The 20258-nt window shown below is 46.8% G+C and overlaps 1 protein-coding gene and 1 long non-coding RNA gene across 4 annotated transcripts in view; one reads left to right on the plus strand and one right to left on the minus strand.

Moving 5' to 3' along the window:
- Positions 1 to 20258, minus strand: part of LOC132538011 (uncharacterized) — a 447435-nt gene that overhangs the window by 352996 nt on the left and 74181 nt on the right. The gene's annotated exons all lie outside the window — the stretch shown is intronic.
- SYNGR1 (synaptogyrin 1) overlaps positions 9332 to 20258 on the plus strand; it is a 32533-nt gene continuing 21606 nt past the window's right edge. Inside the window, exon 1 of one of the 3 annotated variants that reach the window (XM_060189002.1) lies at positions 9332 to 9632. In XM_060189002.1, coding sequence (XP_060044985.1) covers positions 9534 to 9632 — 99 coding nt within the window. In that variant the 5' untranslated portion in view covers positions 9332 to 9533. The remainder of the gene's footprint in view (positions 9633 to 20258) is intronic. The other 2 variants (XM_007519301.3, XM_007519302.3) reach the window with 2 other exon arrangements.

The raw sequence follows: 20258 nt of genomic DNA on the forward strand, positions 1-20258 counted from the left end.
ATGCCTGACCATGAGCAGGGACCTGAGACTGAACCCCAGTACCACATGGGGGCACTAGGGGTGGAAACCAGCAGAAGAGCCGCCGACTATGTGTCTCTTCCTTTCTCTCTTTCCCCAAACTAAAAAGAAATTTAAAAGGGGCCAGGTGGTGGCGCACCTGGTTGAGTGCATAATAGGTTACAATGTGCAAGGACCCAGGTTTGAAACCACAGTCCACCAGCACCTGCAGGGGGAAAGCTTTGCAAGTGGTGAAGCAGAGCTACAGGTGTCTCTCTTTCCATTTCCCCTACCCTCTCAATTTCTAGCTGTCTCTATCCAATAAATAAAGATTAAAAAGAGAGAGAGAGGGAGAGGGGGAGTAGGAGAGAGAGAGAGAGACTTTCATGCCTGAGACTCTGAAGTCCCATGTTTAATCCCCCACCATAAGCCAGGGCTGAGCAGTGCTCTGGTAAAAATAAATAAATCCACCTATGAGCAATGGAATCTCGTATGCATGAGGCCTGACACTGTAAAAAAGGAAAAGAAAAAAAAAAGCTGTGTGGGTGGGTGGGGGTGCAGCTTGTGCATGCCATTTCTAGGGTCCCTGAGCCCTGGCCTCTCTAGGCTGGTTTCCCAAGGTACCTGTGTGTCTGGGGAGCCAGGCCCCCATTCTCACATCCTTGGATGCTCTGTCTGGACATGGAAGTGAATCACATCTTGGTGACTGTGAGTGGTGTGCAGTCCCCAGGGAATTTAAATGTGTCTGGGGCTTGTAACTGGGCAGTGAAGACCCTCCAGGAGTCTAACAGCCTCTCCACTGCCTGCAGAATTCTGGGTTCCTGGATGCTGGGCTCCTCTGGTGGGATTCAGGGCAGGACCAGGCAGGGGACAAAGATCATTCTTTTTCCATTTTCTTTATATATATATATATATATATATATATTTATTTTTCCTTTTTGTTGCCCTTGTTGTTTAACATTGTTGTGGCTATTGATGTCGTTGTTGTTGGATAGGAGAGAGACAAATGGAGAGAAGAGGGGAAGACACAGAGGCGGAGAGAAAGACAGACACCTGCAGACCTGCTTCACCACTTGTGAAGCAATTCCCCTGCAGGTGGGGTGCTGGGGGCTCGAACCGGTCTTTTATTTTTTTAAGCTCTTAAAATTTTTATTAGTGATTTAACATTGATTTACAAATTATAAGATAACAGGGGTATAATTTTACAATGTTCCCACCACCAGAGCTCTGTATCCCCATTCCCTCCATTGAAATTACAGTAGTTTTTCCAAGGCCACACATATGGGTTGACTAATGTTTCTATATCTATATTTATATGCCCTTTTTTTTTCTATGGCCCGCCTTCTCTTCCTTTCCAAGTCATGCCTACACCTATTGCTATTTCTGAATGTCCTTTTTCCCCTCTTCTCTCTGGGTCTTTGGAGTTCAGAGCCCTCTGATAATCTTCCCCTAACATTTCTCCCCCTCTGAGATTCTGGACCAAAATTCTTTATGGGGTACAGTAGGTAGGAGTTCTGGCTTCTATAATTGCTTTTCCACTGGACATGGACATTGGCAGGTTGATCTGTACCCTCAGACTGTTTCTATCTTTCTCTAGTTGGGTAGGGCTCTAAAGAAGTGAGGTCCCAGGGCACTCTCTTTATCTCTCCCTTTCTATCTCCTCCTTCTCTCTTGATTTTTGTCTCTATCCAATCAATCAACCAATCTAAAGCCAATCACCTTAAGTTATAGAAATGAGACATATAAATATTTGCATTAACTCTAAAAAGAGCTTACCAAGCAAAAATTACTAAAGTCATGGGCTCCTAGGAACATTCCTAAAATACACTTCCAAGCTTCTCTTCACCCTAAGGCTCCTATTCTCATCTGCTCTATTCCTACTTTTTGGTTCCTGTTTATTAAATATTTTGGCCTGCTTTCTATCTTGCCGCCTTTCAGCCATCCTGACTTCCATAGGCAGATGACCTCACCAATGTGCCCTGGGACCTCACCTATCCATTTTCTTTTTGATAGAGACTGAGAGAAATAGAGAGGGGAGGGGGGATAGAAGAGAGAGAAAGAAAGACACTTGCAGCACTGCTTTACCATTCATGAAGCTTCTTCCCTGCAGGTGGGGACCAGAGGCTTGAAACTAGGTCTTTGCACATGGTAATATATGCACTTAACTGGTGTGCTACCACTTAGCCCCCAAAGAAATCTCTTTTCTTCATTTTTTTCCCTTTCTTTTATTTGATAGGACAGAGAAATTGAGAGGGCAATGGAAGATGAAAGACAGAGACACTTGTAGCACTATTTCACCACTCATAAAACTTTTCCCCTGCAGGTCACAGCTGGGAGCTTGAATCTTGGTCTGGACAAGTGGTAACCTCAATGACCCTCCCTCTCCTCCCCCCTTGCCCCAGGAAGTTCTATCACCTGCAGGAGGCAGAGCCCAGCAGGCTGTAGGTATGGTTTGGACTCCGAAAACCTCCCTCCTCCATGGTTCAGTGCGCATGTGTAGGTGGAGGAGGGCAGGCTATCCTCTGCCAGAGCAGTACAACCACACTCTCCTCCTGTTCCCCCCAAGAGTTGGTCTTACTCCCTGTAATACAGAACTGGGCGGTGGGAGTAGGCAGAAGTGTCCTTCCTCTTTCATCGAATCCCAGAGAGGGTAAAAAGAGTGGAAGGCTCTAGAAATCCTTCCTGTGAGATCTTGGCGAACAGCAGTTAGTAAGCAATATACCCGGAGGTGAGAAGACCTATCTCCTAGTTTCTGTCCTGCTCTTGGCTGACTGTGTCTCCTTAGGCAATTCACCTGTGATTCTAATTGCTTCATCTCTTGGCAGGGAGCTAGGCATTTGCTTGGGCAACCTTTTAGAGATGCCCCTGAAGCCAAGATGTAGCAACAGGAAGTGTAGGAAAAATCAGTTAAGCAGGGCTGACATTGTAGCTTCCTAGTGAGGAGGGGTGACTGGGGTCTGTGATGAAGCCTAAGGTAGAATGTTTGGGCACTTAGGCTGCAGTGCTTGCACCAGGCTGGTATGGAGGCTATCCAAGAATCTCTGAGAGCTCCTACCTGTGGAGGTTCAGACTCGATAGACAGAAGAGAGTGTTGGAGAGACAGCATGATGGTTATGCAGAAGATTCTCATGCCTGAGTCTCTGAGGCCCCAGGTTCAATCCCCAGCACCACTCTAAGTCAAAGTTGAGCAATGCTCTGGTAAAATAAGAATAATAAGGGGGTTAGGCTGTGGTGCACTTTTTTTTTTTTTTTTTTTGCCTCCAGGCTCGGTGTCTGCACCACGAATCCACTGCTCCTAGAGGACATTTTTCCCCTTTTGTTGCCCTTCTTGTTTTTTATTATTGCTGTGGTTATTATTGTTGTTGTTATTGCTGCTGTTGTTGTTGGATAGGACAGAGAGAAATGGAGAGAGGAGGGGAAGACAGAGAGGGGGAGAGAAAGATAGACACCTGCAGACCTGCTTCACCGCCTGTGAAGCGACTCCCCTGCAGGTGGGGAGCCGGGGGCTCGAACCGGGATCCTTATGCCGGTCCTTGGGCTTTGTGCCATGTGTGCTTAACCCACTGTGCTACCACCTGACCACTAGGCTGTGGTGCACTTGTTAAATGCACATATCACCATGCATAAGAATCCAGGCTTGAGCCTCTGCTCCTCACCTGCAGGGAGGATACTTCAGGAGTGGTGAAGCCGGTCTGCAGGTGTCTATTTATCTCTCTCTGTCTTTGAATTTTAATTTCACAAGTGACTTAATATTGATTTACAGAATTATAAGATACCAGGGATATAATTCTGCAATGTTCCCATCACCAGAGCTCTGTATCCCCATTCTCTCCATTGGAAGCTGTAGTAGTTCTGCCAAGGTCACAGATATGGGTTGACTATTATTTCTATAACAATCTGTCTGTACTTCTATATATTTGCCTTTTTTCCTTATTGTCCCATATTCTGTTCCTTTAAGCTAACCCTCTTCCTCTCGATCTCCCCTTCCCTCTCAATTTCCTTCTGTTCTGTCCGATAGAAAGAAAAGAAAAGAAAGGAGGGGATGGCCACAAGAAGCCTTGATTCATAGTGCTGGCACCAAGTCCCAGTGATAACCCTGGTAGCAATAAAAAATTAATAAATAAATGTTGGGCTGAGGAGATAATGTAATGATTATGCAAAAAGCCTTTCATAATTGAGACACTAAATGTCCCGGGTTCAATCCCCAGCACCACCATAAACCTAAGCTAAGTAGTGCTCTGGTTGAAAAAACAAATAAATAAAATAAACTTATAGAATTGTGTTTTGAAAAAAAAAGGAGTTGTGGTCTGGGAGGTGGCTCAATGGATAAAACATTGGATTCTTTTTTTTTTTTTTTTTTTTTTTAACCAGAGCACTGTTCAGCTCTGGCTTATGGTGGTATGGGAGACTGAACCTGGGACTCTGGAGCCTCAGGCATGAGAGTCTGCATAACCATTATGCTGTCTACCCTCCGCCCAAAACACGGGATTTTGAAGTATGAGATTTCAAGTTCAAGCCCAGGCAGCACATGTATCAGAGTGATGCTTTGGTTTTCTTTCTTTCTCTCTCTCCTCCTATCTCATAAATAAATAAAATATTTTTAAAAAAGAAAGAAGTAGCAATTGTTATTTATATTTATTTATAAGAGAGAAGAGGAAAGAACCAGAGCCTCACTCCAGCACGTGCTGTATAGGCCTCAGGCTTCATTTCTCCAGGGAAGACAGAGAAGCTGTGTACTATCCAGATGAGCTGTTCTGCCAGCCCTGGACTTTTTTTTTTCAAGCATAACTAGAGAGAGAGGGAGAGATACCACAGCACTAGAGCTTCCTCTGGTGCCATAGAACCTCCAATATGATGATGCAAGGGTTCAATTCTGAGTGTCTGCATGGCAAGGCAAGAAGCCTACCAGGTATGCTGTCACTCTAGTCCTATGTCTCTCTCTGTGTGTGTATAATCTCCAGGCTTATGCTAGGATTTAGTGCCAGCACTTGAATCTACCACTCCCAGTGGCCATTTTTTCCTTTTTTTATTTTTAATTTTATTTGAAAGGACAGAGAGCAACTGAGAATGGAAAGGGAGATAGAGAAGGAGAAAGATAGATACCTGCAGATATGCTTTACCATTCCTGAAGCGTCCCTGGTGCAGGGGCTTGAACCCAGGTTCTTGTACATAGTTTTATGTGCGCCTAACCAGATGTGCCACTGCCTGGACCCCTCAACTCTCTCTCTCTCTCTTTTTTTTTTAGTGTTTGTTTATTTGTTTTGGGTAGCAACAGAGAAATTGAAAGGGAAGATGGAGGAGAGAGGGGGAGAAAGGGAGGGAGAGAGGGAGAGAGAGAGAGAGAAAGATCTGCAGTATTGTCTCACCACTCGTAAAGCTTCTCCTGTGTAAATGGGGACCAGGGACTTGAACCTGGGTCCTTGTGCACTATAATGCTATAATGTGTGCGCTCAACCCAGGTGCACCACCACCCAGTCCTGAGTTCTTTATATACTTGAAGTGTGAATTCTTTGCATCAGCATAAGTCAGAGCTCAGCATTGCTTTGATAAAATAAATAAAATGAAATGTGAATCATTTATCAAATATATGCTTTGTTTATTCATGCATCTATTAATGAGTGAGTGAGAGGGAAAGAGAACCAAAGAGTCACTCTGCCACATGACTGACATAAGGAATTGAAGCTGGGACCTCTTTTAAAAAATTTTTATTTATTTACTTTCCCTTTTTGTTGCCCTTGTTGTTTTTTATTGTTGTTGTAGTTATTGATGTCATCGTTATTAGATAGGACAGAGAGAAATGGAGAGAGGAGGGGAAGACAGAGAGGGGAGAGAAAGATAGAAACCTGCAGACCTGCTTCACCGCTTGTGAAACAACTCCCCTGCAGGTGGGGAGCTGGGGGCTCGAACCATGATCCTTACACTGGTCCTTGGAGCTTCGCACCACATGCACTTAACCCGCTGCATTACCACCTGACTGCCAAGAAGTTGGGACCTCTTGCTCACAGATCAGATGCTCTACCTTCAGCACCACCTCCCTAGCTAAAAAAAAAAAAAAAAAAAAAAAGTTTTATTTATTTTCTTCACAGGCAAGGCTTCACTGCTCTGAGCTGAATTTTTCAGATGGAAAGTGCAGGAAAGAGAGAGAGAAGGAAAAACACCACAGTACCAAAGCTTCCCCTAACCTAATGTGTTGGAGGCTGGTTGGAACTGTGTCAAGTGTAGAACCGCAGATGCACTATCCAGGGGAGCTGTCTTACCAGTCCCAGACTGCAAACTATGTCCTGTGACTTGTCTTCTCTTTCGTTCTTTTAACACTGACTTTTAAAGAATGACCTTCATTTTGATAAAGTTCAATTGACCAAATGTTTTACTTTATTTATTTTTTTAACGTGTGTGTGTGTGATGAGAGAAAGAAAAATTGAGTGGAACATTGCTCCATCATTTATGATGCTTGCTCACTTTTATCTTTGTTTCTTTTCTTTTCTTTTCTTTTCTTTTCTTTTCTTTTCTTTTCTTTTCTTTTCTTTTCTTTTCTTTTCTTTTCCTATTTCCCCTCCAGGGTTATTGCTGGAGCTCAGTGCCTGCATTATGAATCCACTGCTCCTGGAGGCCATTTTTTTTTCTTCCCCCTTTTGTTGCCCTTGTTGTAGCCTTGTTGTGGTTATTATTGTTGTTATTGATGTCATTTGTTGTTGGATAGGACAGAGAGAGATGGAGAGAGGAGGGGAAGACAGAGAGGGGGAGAGAAAGATAGACACCTGCAGACCTGCTTCACCACCTGCAAAGGGACTCCCCTGCAGGTGGGGAGCCGGGAGCTCGAACTGGGATCCTTAAGCCTGTCCTTGCACTTTGCGCCACCTGCGCTTAAGCCGCTGCGCTACCGCCCAACCCCTTCCTTTCCTTTCCTTTCCTTTCCTTTCCTTTCCTTTCCTTTCCTTTCCTTTCCTTTCCTTTCCTTTCCTTTCCTTTCCTTTCTTTTCTTTTCCTTTCCTTCTCTTTTCTTTTTCTCTTCTCTTCTCTTCTCTTCTCTTCTCTTCTTCTTCCTCCAGGATTATCTCTGGGGCTCAGTGCCTTCTGTGGTCATTTATTTATTTATTTATTTATTTTTGATAGGACAGAGAAATTGGGTCCTTGCACTTCATACTGTGTTATCTTTTTTTTTTTTTTTTTTGCCTCCAGGGTTGCTGCTGGGGCTCAGTGCCTACACCACAAATCCACTGCTCCTGGAGTTTCCCACCCCCTTTTTGTTGTCCTTGTTGTTTTATCATTGTTGTGGTTATTATTATTGTTGTTATTGATATTATTGTTGTTGTATAGGACAGACAGAAATGAAGAGAGGAGGAGAAGACAGAAGGGGAGAGAAAGATAAACACCTGCAGACCTGCTTCATCGCTTGTGAAGTGACCTCTCTACAGGTGGGGAGCCAGGGACTCGAACTGGCCCCCCTTTGTTTCTTGAATGTACTACCAGGGATTAAACCCAAGACCTCACACATGCAGGTCTGTACTGTCCTGTCCTGAGTCACTTCCCAGGCTGCTCAAACACGTGTGCTTGGTGTTGTGTTTAAGAACCCTTTGCCTAAGTACAAACCACAAAAATCACGCATATGTCTTTTTCTTAAAGTTATAGTTAACAAAAGTTCCCTATAGTCAGAGTAGGTACCTCATAAGATTACTGTATTGAATTGGGTTATGTGTGTAAACATAGGGCCTCAGAAAGTTAACATTCAAATACTAGAGTTAAAGATGGGATCTTGCCTCTGTAATGTCTACAAGAGGGCCCTCACACACTCCACACATTCCTCTGTCATCAGGTGGGGTTCCAAGCTCTCTGCAGCCTGGTCTGCCCTGCTCCCTGAACCAACAGAAGTAGCCAGAGACAGAGATATTAAGGTTGCAGGTTAAGAAAAAAGCTGGAAGGTATCCTATTTGAGCAGAGCTCCTAGCATCCTGTTGAGCACAGCCACTAACCATGCTGTCTTTGAGCTTCCAATCCAATGGGGTACATCAGACAGGCAATGCTTTCCAGCCCCTCGCCTACCTGCTCACTTCAACCTTAGCCTAACCTCTCAATTTGGACGTTTTCAGTTTACCTAAACCTCCTGCAAGAAGTTACCTGCAGGATATAGAAAAAATTGCCATTACCTAAGTCTTTCCCCATGGCACAGTGAAATTATATATATAATACATATTATATATATGTAATATATAATATATATAACATTTATATATAACATATATTTTGCATCTAGGGTTATCACTAGGGCTAGATGCTGGCAAATCCACTGCTCCTGTGTCCATTTTTCCCTCCCCCCCATTTTATTTGATAAGACAGAGAAAAATTGAGAGAGGACTGGGAGACAGAAATGGAGAGAGACACCTGTTTCACAGCTTGTGAAGTGGAGAGCTGGGGCTCAAACCCAGATCCTTGTGTTGGTCCTTGTGCTTAGTACTATGTGACTTCAACTAAGTTCACCATCGCCCAGCCCCTCCCCAGGTGAATTAAGGTACTAATTTTTCATAAATGTGATTAATCCAGAACGTCAGAGTGTAGGGGGATGATTAAAGCTTATGTACAATAAGAATTCAATATAAAAAAAGAATTCAATATCTTTAGTGTAGCATCTAGTAATTGAAAGTAGAATAAAATGTGATCTGAATACGCAAAAAAAAAAAAAAAAAAAAAAAGCTGGTTATTCTTCCCAAATCAGCACTCCTCCATCCACCTTGTTTCCATGAAACTTGGAGCTCTTACCCAAGCAGTGATGGGGTTAGGATCTACCTAGTGAACACCTATTATGTGCTTGAATATGTGTATACCCATAGACAAGCCCCAAAGGCCAATAGGCAAATGCATGCATGATTCATCACTGGATTAAAAAAAAAAAAAGGGTGTGTGGGGGGTGCCACAAAACGGAGATGTCGTAGAGGATCTGTTGTCCTTCCTTTTACTCCCCCTTCGTGGCAGGTGTCTCAGTCCCTCCAGGCCCTTGGGAGTGGGCATGTGCACAGACCTAGGGACCTACATGATGTCAGAGTGTAAACCGGTGGAAAGGTCCAGGGAGTAGGGTGTGTGTGGGGGGGTCGGGGTCGGGGGCTGAGAATTGCGTTTTGCAGGGCTCTAGGGGACCGATCATTCCTTCACTCGGGAGATCTTCAGGCTAGATGCGACCTACTGCGAACGGAGTCCCTCAGGAGGAGGTCTAGCGCGGTCCCTGCGCCCTGACCATATTAGGGGCACACAGAGCGCCCGGAAACGCGGACGAATACAGAGGGACGAGGGCTGGGCGGGAGCCGGGGCTGGGAGGGGCAGGGGCAGCGGCAGCGGCAGCGCGCGCACAGCCTCCCCGCGCAGGGCCGCGAGCGCGCCCTCGCCCGCCGCCGCACGCGCACGCCGCCCCCTCGTGGGAGCCCGGGGCCGCACGCCGCGCGGAGCGGAGCGGAGGGGAGGGGGCGGGGGCGGGAGCGCCGCGCACGCGCACGCGCAGGGGCCGGCGGCGCGCGCCAAGCGGGGGGCGCCGCGCGGGTGCAGCCACGATGGAAGGGGGTGCGTACGGAGCGGGCAAAGCCGGGGGCGCCTTCGACCCCTACACCCTGGTCCGGCAGCCGCACACCATCCTCCGCTTCGTGTCGTGGGTAAGGACGGCGGAGCGGCCGGGCAGGGCCAGGGGTGGAGTCGGGGTGCGACGCCCCGAACCCCCACACGGCGGGACGCGGGCGCGGCCGGCGGCGGGAAGCCCTCCTGCCCGGGTGCGGGCGGCCGCGCCTCCCAGCTAGCTAACTACACGACCGCGGGGGGGTCCCCGCGCTGCCTGGGGCTCCAGCCGGCCCCGCGCCCCGGACGCCACGCCTGTCCCCGGCGCCCCCAAGCGCGCCCCCCGCCCCCCGGCTGTGTGACCTCGCGGCCGCGGCCCTGCAGGTCGACACCCGACGGCCGTGGGGGGGGCGTGACCTTGGGCCGCCCGACGCGCCGGGAGCCAAGCGGGTAATCCGGCGCCGGGAGCCTCCCCCCCGCAGGCCTCAGTTTCCCGATTTTTTTTTTTTTTTTTTTTTGAGGTGGGAGAAGCCTCCTTGAGGTCTCCTTGGACGCAGATGTTTCCAGAATCCTGGCGCCGCCCCACCCCCAGCGTACACCTGGATGCCCGCCGGGAGGGGCTGTGGGGGTGGCGGCCCCCTGGTCGGGAGGAGCAGAGGCGACGCGGTGGGGGCTCCAGCTGAGGGGGTCTCCCTCCTTCAGACCCGGGTGACCGGGACGCGGTCCAGGCGGCTCGGCTGCGGGGCTGGTGTCGGGGTCCCAGTAGCCCCCTCTCGGGGGTCTTGCCTCGGCTGCAGGCTAGGGCCACACCTGCCACCGGGGAGCTAGGCCTGCGGCCCGGGCGCCTCTTGTCCTGTCTGAGAGGTGGGGATCTTGGGTGACTTAGGTTGGGGGGACTCTACCTTTGCTTTGTCTAGGACATTCAAACCTCTGGTGTACAAGAAAGGGGGGAACCATTAAAAAAATAAACATTTTAAAAGTCTGGAGTAGATAGCATAATGGTTAATGCAAAGAGACTCTCATGCTTGAGGTTCCAAAGTCCCAGGTTCAATATCCCACAACACCATAAAGCAGAGCTGAGCAGAGCTCTGGTAAAAACAACAACAACGGGAGTCGGGCAGTAACATGTTGCCATGTACAGGGGCCTGCGTTCAAGCCCTTGGTTCCCACCTGCAGGAGGTAAGCTTCAGAAGCCGTGAAGCAGTGCTGTGTGCCTGTCTTGTTTCTCTCTATTCTATTAAACAGAAAAAAAATGGTGTGGGGGGGCTGGGGAGACAGAAAGGCCGGCCACCAGGAGCAGTGGATTCATGGTGTGGGCACCACAGCCAGCAATAACCCTGGAGGCAAAAAGAAAGAAAGAAAAAAAAAGGTTGAGTGAATGTGTTACAATGCCAGGGACCTGCAGGGAGAAAGCTTGGTGAGAGGTGAAGCTGTGCTGTAGGCGCCCCCTCTCACTCCCTTCTTCCTCTATCTCCTCCTTCTCCCTTCATTTCTCTCTGTCTCTACCCAATAATAGATAAAATATAAAAAAGAACTTTGTTAGTTCCACATAACGTATTAAAAAATTTAAAAGAGCTTTTGCAATATTAACTAGAGAGGTGCCCGGGATGGAACTGAGGGTCGGTCTCGTGCTTTTGTGTCACTCTAGCCACTGCACCACCTCCTGGATCCTCTCTTCCAGATGCCTGACAGAGAGCCCTTTGAGGGCAGGGAAGCTACTCTCTGGTCATCTGTGTGTGGGTGTTCAGAGCCTGTCACTCTGAGTACATGTGGAGGTGGAGCTCTGGGGGCACCTCTCTGATCTCAGGCACAGTCATGTGCATTCCCCTCTGCCCCACCTTTGCTGCTCTGGGTCACCGGCCTGGGAAGGTGGAGCCACTGGCCCCAGCTGTCTGTGTGCTGGGGCTCATTTAGCAGAACTCCTTTGACTCAGACACAGCACTCAGTGCTGAGTCCCTGGGGATGAGCCAGCTGCCGGCCAGAGGCTGCTGTGGGCATCCGGGAGACTGAGAAGGGCTTTCATGTGGGCCCATCCAGTGTACCTACTCAGGACGGGGAGGAAGCCTCTCTGAACACCCCCAGTCTCCCTAGTCTCCTCTCACACTTGGGAAAACTGAGGCTCAGAGAGGCCAGGCGAGTGGCCAAAGGTTGCTGAGAAGGCACGTGGCTGAGGGCAGATTCACACGCAGGTCTCCCTGTCTCCAGAGCAGGAAGAGTAGGACTCCTTGACTTGAGTTTCAGGATTGAGTAGGGTCATCTGTGACAACCCAGCCAGTGCCTTGTCCCCTTCCCTCCTGTTCTGCCCCGCCCCAGCCGCTGCTTCTATGTGATTGACCGAATCAGGCTGGTGGAGACCTTTAAAAATGCAGCACAGGTTTTTGGGGCTGGGAGAATAGCTCACATGGATAGTGTGCCTGCTTTCCCACATGCCTGGCCCCCACTGCTCTGAGAGAATCTTTGGTACTGTGGTGTGTCTGTCTGTCTGTCTGTCTGTCTCTCTCTCTCTCTCTCTCCCTCTCTCCCTCCCTCCCTGCCTCCCTGCCTCCCTGAACCAATCTGAAAAAGTGGGCCACAAGTGGTAAAGCCCTGGCTAGGACAAAGACAAATAAGCAAAAAGAAAGAAAAGAAAAAAGTTGGGTTCTTTTAAAAAAATTCCCTTTTATTGCCCTGGTGGTTTTATTGTTGTAGTTATTATTATTGCTGTCATCGTTGTTGGATAGGACAGAGAGAAATGGAGAGAGGAGGGGAAGACAGGGGGAGTAAAAGACACCTGCAGACCTGCTTCACCACTTGTGAAGGAACTCCCGTGCAGGTGGGGAGCCTGGGGCTCGAACCAGGATCCTTGCACTTTGCGCCACGTACCAGCTCCCCACCTGCAGGGGAGTCGCTTCACAGGCGGTGAAGCAGGTCTGCAGGTGTCTCTCTTTCTCTCCCCCTCTCTGTCTTCCCCTCCGCTCTCCATTTCTCTGTCTGATCCAACAACAATAACATTAATAACAACAACAATAAAACATACTGTTGAATGTAAAACATTAATTCCCCAATAAAGAAAGAAATAAAAAAAAAAACAAGGGCAACAACAACAAAAAGGAAGACAGAGCTGAGGGGCTGCGCCGTAGCGCAGTGGGTTAAGCGCACATGCCACAAAGTGCACGGACTGGTGTAGGAAGCCTAGTTGGAGGCCCCGGCTCCCCACCTGCAGGGGGGTCACTTCACAGACAGTGAAGCAGGTCTGCAGATGTCTCTTTCCCCCTCTATCTTCCCCTCCTCTCTTGATTTCTCTTTGTTCTATCCAACAACAGCTATGACAACATTAACAACTACAGCAAGCCCAACAACAAGGGCAACAAAGGAAACAGTGGCCTCCAGGAGCAGTGGATTTGTAGTCCAGGCACTGAGCCCCAGTGATAACCCTGGAGGCAAAAAAAAAAAAAAAAAAAACCAAACCACAGCTGAGCAGTGATGTGGTTCAAATCAAACAAATTAATTAATAAAATGGCACCTATGTTCATAGCAACACAAGTTGCAATAGCCAAAACTTGGAAGCAACCCAGGTGTCCAACAGCAGATGGGAATGGTCCAGAAAGTGGTGCAGTGGGTAAAGTATAGGACTCTGAAGTGTGAGGTCCTGAGTTCAGTCCCCGGCAGCACATGTACCAGAGTGGTATCTGGTTCGTTCTTCTCTCCTATCTTTTTCATTAATAAATAAAATCTTAAAAAAAAAAAACTGGCATGGGAGCAGTAGATCAAGTGCTGGACATTCAAACATTAGGTGCCAAGTTTGACTGCCAGCATGACATCTATTGCGAGATGTGAATCTCACATCAGAGTGATGATGCTCTGGTTCTCCCTCTCACTATCCCCATTAATAAACAAGTAAGTCTTTAAATAATACTAATAAAGTGAGATATTGTGAATGCACACTTCAGTAGTTTTACATACATTTACACTGTTAAGTAGCACAATGATTTTTATATTTTACAATAATCAGCAGTATTACTTTTATTATCAGAAAAAACTTTTGGGGCCTGGGCAGTGGCACACTTGGTTAAGTGCACACATCACCATGTGTAAGGGCCCTGGTTCAAGCCCCAGGTCCCCACCTGCAGGGGGGAAGCTTAACAAGTAGTGGAGCACTGCTGCAGGTGTCTTTCTCTTCCTATCTCCTCTTTCCCCTTGATTTCTGTTTCTGCCCAATAAATAAAAATAAAAATTTAAAAAGAAACATTAAAACTTTTTTCTTTAGGGAGTTGGGCAGTAGCACATCGGCTCGAACCGGGATCCTTCTGGCCACTTGCGCTTTGTGCCACGTGCACTTAACCCCACTGGGCTACTGCCCGACTCCCAGCTCTGTCTTATAGTGGTGCTGGGGATTGAACCTGGGACCTCAGCCTCAGGCATGAAAGTATGATCTAAACAACTGTGCTGTCTTCCCAGTTGCCTGAACTGTGTATTTAAAAAAGGTTAAGGTGATATATGTTATGTGTACTTTACCACAATAAAAATTGGGGGGTAGATAGCATAAAGATTATGCAAACAGATTTTCATGCCTGAGGCTCAAATTTTCAGGTTCAGTCCCCTGCATCACCATAAGCCAGATCTGAACAGTGCTCTGGTAAAAAAAAATAGTAATAGTAATAAAATAAAGAAGTGGAGGTGATGCAGTGGATAGAGCATTGTATTCTCAACCATAAGATCCCAAGTTTAGTCCCCAGCATCACATGCACCACATGTCTGGTTCTTTCTCTCTCTCCTCCTATCTTTCTCATGAATAAATAAGTTTTTTGTTTGTGTGCGACCTGTGCTTAACCCGCTGCGCTACCGCCTGACCCCCCAAAAAAGACAAAGAAAAAAGTTGGGGCGGAGCCAGGTGGCAGCACACCCTGTTGAGCTCAACATATCCCCCGCCTATGGGGGGAGCTCTTCACAATAGATGAAGCAGGTCAGCAGGTGTCTATCTTTTGTTTAATCTCCCCCTCCCTTCTCAATTTCTCGATGTCCTATCAAACAAAATGGTAGAGGACAAGTAAACAAAAACAAAAGACAGGGAAAAATGGCCACTAGGAAGAGCCTGGTGGTGCACCTGGTTGAGCGCACGTGTTACAATGCATAAGGACCCTAGTTTGAGCCCCTGGTCCCCAACTGTGTGTGGGGGCTTTGCAAGTGCTGAAGCAGGGCTACAGGTGTCTCTTGTCTCTCTCTCCTTCTCTGTCACCCACTTCCCTCTTGACTTCTGGCTGTCTTTATCCAATAAATAAAGATAATAAAACAAATTTGAAAAAAAAAGGCCACTAGGAGCCGTGGGTTCGTAGTGCTAGTACCAAACTCCAGTGATAACCCTAGTTGCAAAAACTTAGGTTTTGGAATCCAACGGAGCTTGGGATAGGCTTGTCTTCCCACTGCCCCTATTCCTGTTGCTGGGATGGGTGCACATGAAGGGGGTGGCACCCTCCCCCTAGTTTCTCTCCTAGGATCCACACACAGCACACCCTCTCCCCCAGGCCCCACCCCACCTTCTAGGAAAGAGAGGATAAGGAGGATGGGGGAGGTGCTGGTTTGGTTAGAGAAGGACCTTTAACTGTGGCATTAGAATGAAGAGGAACGCCTCCACCCCACCTGCCACCCCATCCTGACCTCCTAGCTCTCCTTATTAACAATTTTGGCAGCTTTGGGAACAAATAACACTTCTCACAGGAAAATGAGAAACTGGGGGGAGAAAAGCCCTGTGTGATCCCACCACACAGGGAGGGCTGCTATCTCTTTCTGGTCTTTTCTAGAAATACGTGGTGGGATTTGTTAGCAGGCTGGGTGGCAGCCCTTCCCACAAAGCCTCTAAGTCTGGCAAGAAAGGCTTGGGACAGCTGAGCTGGGGGAGGCTATTTGGAATTTCTGGCCTTTTTTTGGGGGGGGGGCTTATTTATGAATGAGTAAGAGAGAACCAGAACATCACTTTGGCATAGATGCTTTCAAAGATCGAACTCAGGAGCTCATGGTTGGGGGTCTAAAACTTTATCCACTGCATGCCACTTCCTGTGATGCTACATTTTTTTTTTTTTTTTTTTTGCCTCTAGGTCTCTGTGCCTGCACCACGAATCCACTGCTCCTGGAGACCATTTTTTCCCCTTTTGTTGCCCTTGTTTTATCATTGTTGTGGTTATCACTATTGTTGTTGTTGCTGTAGTTGGGTAGGACAGAGAGAAATGGAGAGAGGAGGGGAAGACAGAAAGGGGGAGAGAAAGATAGACACCTGCTTCACCGCCTGTGAAGTGACTCCCCTGCAGGTGGGAAGCCGGGGGCTTGAACCAGGATCCTAATGCTGGTCCTTGCGCTTTGTGCCACGTGCACTTAACTCACTGTGCTACCGCTGGACTCCATTGTTTTGTTTTTTATATGGAATCAGAGAGAAAGTGGAAGAGACCCCAGCACTGAAGCTTCCTTTGTTGGGGTGGGGACCAGGTTCAAACCTCAGTTGTGCAAATGACAAAGTAGCGCAGTATCCAGATGAGCCGATTCATTAGCCTGGTGTGTGTGTGTGCGCGTGTGTGTGTGCGTGCGTGTGTATCTCTTCTCTATTTATATATTTATTTATTGATTTATTGGATAGAGACAGAGAGACATTGAGAGGGAAGGGGACATAGAGAGGAAGAGAGACAGAAAAACACCTGCAGCTCTGCTTCATCACTTTGAAGATTCCCCCGTGCAAGTGGAAACCGGGGACTTGAACCTGGGTCTTTGCTCATTGTAACATATGTGCTCCCAAATTTGTATTCCTTTTTTTTAAATTTCTTTATTGGGGGATTAATGTTTTACAGTCAACAGTAAATACAGTAGTTTGTACATGCATAACATTTCCCAGTTTTCCACATAACAATACAACCCCACTAGGTCCTCTGCCATCATGTTCCACCTACCCCAGAGTCTTTTATTTGGTGCAGTACACCAACTCCAGTCCAAGTTCTATTCAGTGTTTTCTCTTCTGATCTTGTTTTTCAACTTCTGCCTGTGAGTGAAATCATCCCATATTCATCCTTCTATTTCTGACTTACCTCACTTAACATGATTTCTTCAAGCTCCATCCAAGCTGGGCTGAAAATGGTGAAATCACCATTTTTAATAGCTGAGTAGTATTCTACCACGACTTGCTCAGCCAATCATCTATTGTTGGACACCTGGGTTGCTTCCAAGTTTTGGCTATTACAAATTGTGCCGCTATGAACATAGGTATACACAGATGTTTTTGGATGGGTGTGTATGATTCCTTACGCTATATCCCCAGGAGAGGAATTGCAGGATCATAGGGTAGGTCCACTTCTAGCCTTCTGAGAGTTCTCCAGACTGCTCTCTACAGAGTCTGGACCAATTGACATTCCCACCAGCAGTGCAGGAGGGTTCCTTTGACCCCATAACCTCTCCAGCATTTGTTGCTGCTACCTTTTCTGATGTATGACATTCTCACAGGAGTGAAGTGGTATCTCATTATTGTCTTTATTTGCATTTCTCTGACTTGGAGCATTTTTTCATGTGTTTGTTGGCCTTTTGGTACTCTTCTGTGGTGAATATTCTGTTCATGTCCTCTCTCCATTTTTGGATGGGATCATTTGTCATTTGTTGTTGAGTTTGGTGAGCTTTTTATGTGTTTTGGTTATTAGCCTCTTGTCAGTATGGTATGTAAAGATATCACATTCTGTGAGGGGCCTTTTTGTTTGGGTAGTGGTTTCTTTTATTATGCAGAAGCTTTTAAATTTGATATAGTCCCATTAGTTTATTTTTGTTTTAGTCTTCTTTTTAATTGGATTTGTTTCATTGAAGATGTCTTTAAAATTTATATGGAAAAGAGTTCTGCCAATATTTTCCTCCAAGTATTTGATAATTTCTGGTCTAACATCCAAGTAAGTCCTTGATCCACTTGGAATTTATGTTTGTGTTTGGTGAAATATAGTGGTTCAGTTTCATTCTTCTGCATGTTTCAGCCCATTTTTTCCAACACCATTTGTTGAGGAGACTCTGCTTTCCCCATTTAATAGTCTGGGCACCTTTGTCAAAAATTAGATGTCCGGGAGTCGGGTGGTGGCGCAGCAGGTTAAGCGCACGTGGCACAGAGCACAAGGATCGGCTTAAGGATCCCGGTTCGAGCCCCCGGCTCCCCATCTGTAGGGGAATCGCTTCACAAGTGGTGAAGCAGGTCTGCAGGTGTCTGTCTTTCTCTACCCCTTTCTGTCTTCCCCTGCTCTCTCCGTTTCTCTCTGTCCTATCCAACAATGACATCAATAATCACAACAATGTTAAAACAACAAGGGCAACAAAAGGGAAAATAAATTTAAAAAAAAATTAAAAAAAAAAAGATTAGATGTCCATAGGTATAGGGCCTTACTTCTGGGCTCTCAGTTCTATTCCATTGGTCAGTGTGTCTATTCATGTTCCAGTAACAAGCAGTTTTGATTACAATGGCCCTATGATACAATTTGAGATCTGGGAGAGTTATGTCTCCAGTTCTGTTCTTTCTTAAGATTGTTTTGGCAATTCTAGGTCTTTTCTGGTTCCAGATAAACACTTGTAGCTTCTGTTCTATTCTCTTAAAAACTGTGGGGATAGCATTAAATTTGTATATGGCTCTGGGTAGTATATTAATTTTGATGATGTTAATTCTTCCAATCCATGAACATGGACTATCTTTCCACTTCTTTGTGTCTTTTTCTATTTCCAAATTTGTATTCTTTTAAAGAGTTGAAATGACCTGTGGGCTAGGGCTGTTGGTGCTGGTAGAAGAGAAGTTTGGCTTGTCATTGCTGTTTTCTGTTTTTAAAAAGATAAATCTGCTTTGGGTATGACAAAATACCTGGGGTGAAGGCACATCAGGGAAAGCATCAGACTTGAGTGTGCGAGGGCCTGATCCTGGCAGTGCATAGGCCAGAGTGAGCTGTATGCTCTGGTTCTCTCCTTCTCATAAGTGCATACATTTTCATTTTTTTCTTAATTTTATTTATTACTGGATAGAGAGAGAAATTGAGAAGGGAGGGGAGAGATAGAGAAGGAGAGAGACAGAGAGACACCTGTAGTTCTACTTCACCACTCATGAAGCTTTCCCCTTGCAGGTAGGGGACCAGGGGCTTGAACCTGGTCCTTGTGCACTGTAGTGTGTGCGCTTAACCAGGTGCATCACTGCCTGGCCCCAAGTGAATATGTTGTTTTTTTTTTAATTTTTAAAATTTTATTTATTTTCCCTTTTGTAGCCCTTGTTATTTTTATTGTTGTTGTAGTTATTGTTGTTGTTATTGATGTTGTCATTGTTAGATAGGACAGAGAGAAATGGAGAGAGGAGGGGAAGACAGAGAGGGGGAGAGAAAGATAAACACCTGCAGATCTGCTTCACCACCTGTGAAGTGACTCCCCTGCAGGTGGGGAGCCCGGGGCTCAAACCAGGATCCTATGCTTGTCCCTGCGCTTCGCACCACGTGCGCTTAACCTGCTGCGCTACCGCCTGACTCCCGTGAATACATTTTTAACAAGTAAATACAGTTTTGAAATAATAAAAAAGCTTGAAATTTTGCCATTTTCAGGGTTGGTTAAGCCCTCTCATTTTTAAATTTATTTATTTATCTATGAGCAAGAGGAGACAGGAGATCAGTCTGGTACATGTGATGTCAGGGATCAAGCTTCATGCTCTTGAGTAGACTGGACTTTATCTGCTGTCTACCTCCCAGGCTTCACAGAGTTCGACTCTTAAGTATCTGGTCATAACACCCAGGACTCTACATGCAGAGTGTGGGGCAAAGAGGATTCTTCCAGGAGACACAAGTTGCAGCTCAGGCTGATGGTGACATACCTGCCGATTGGAGGTGGGGACGGTCAAAGCCACTATGCCAACCAGTCTGCAGGGGTCAGATTTAGTTCTTTCCTTGTCATTTTCCTCGTGCCTCTCACACAGTGGCACCAAGGGAGGATTTGAGGCAGCTTTACACCTTCACTTTGTTTATTAATTATTATTTTATTTTTGCTCAGCTTTGGCTTATGGTGGGGACTGAATCTGGGACCTCGGAGTCTTGGGTATGAAATTCCTTTGCAGAACCCTCATGCTATCTTCCTGGCCCCTGACTTTATTTGGTGGCCCCCATCACCCTCAGTGAGCACTGAGGCGAGAGGGAAGAAGAGTCCTTCCACGGTCAGTGGCGCGGCCCTTGTTGCGTCGTTCTCAGGTCGGGTTTAGCAAATGGTAAGGAGTGTGCTTTACTGAGTGGACTATCTCCTAGCCTCCTTTATTTATTTTATTTTAGATTTATTTTTTTATTTGATAAGACAGAAATTGAGAGGGGAAGGGGAGGTAGGGAGAGACACCTGCAGCCCTGCTTACTCACTTGTGATGCTCCCTGCTCTGAAGGAGGAGACCGTGGGTTTGAACTTGGTCCTTGCACGTGGTGATGTGTGCGCTCAGCCTGCCCCCCCCCCCCGTTTGATTTTAGTATATGGACCTCTTGTGTGGGTGGCACTGAGTGGCCTTAGTCTAATTTTTTGTTTTCTTTCTCTTTAGGGGTGCTGGGGGGAAATAGGAGAAACCGCACAGCACCCCTCCACCATCCATGGAACTCCCCCACACTGCTTATGATACTCCCATGTGGTGCTAGGGTTTGAACCCAGGGCCTCTCCCAGAACAAGCCTTGTCTCCATTGAGTGAGCCACCTCCTGGCCCCTCAAGTGGGTTTTGTTATCCACTCTCACCCCCCATTTTAGAT

This window comes from Erinaceus europaeus, chromosome 4 (assembly GCF_950295315.1).
Source record: "Erinaceus europaeus chromosome 4, mEriEur2.1, whole genome shotgun sequence".
NCBI lineage: Eukaryota > Metazoa > Chordata > Mammalia > Eulipotyphla > Erinaceidae > Erinaceus > Erinaceus europaeus.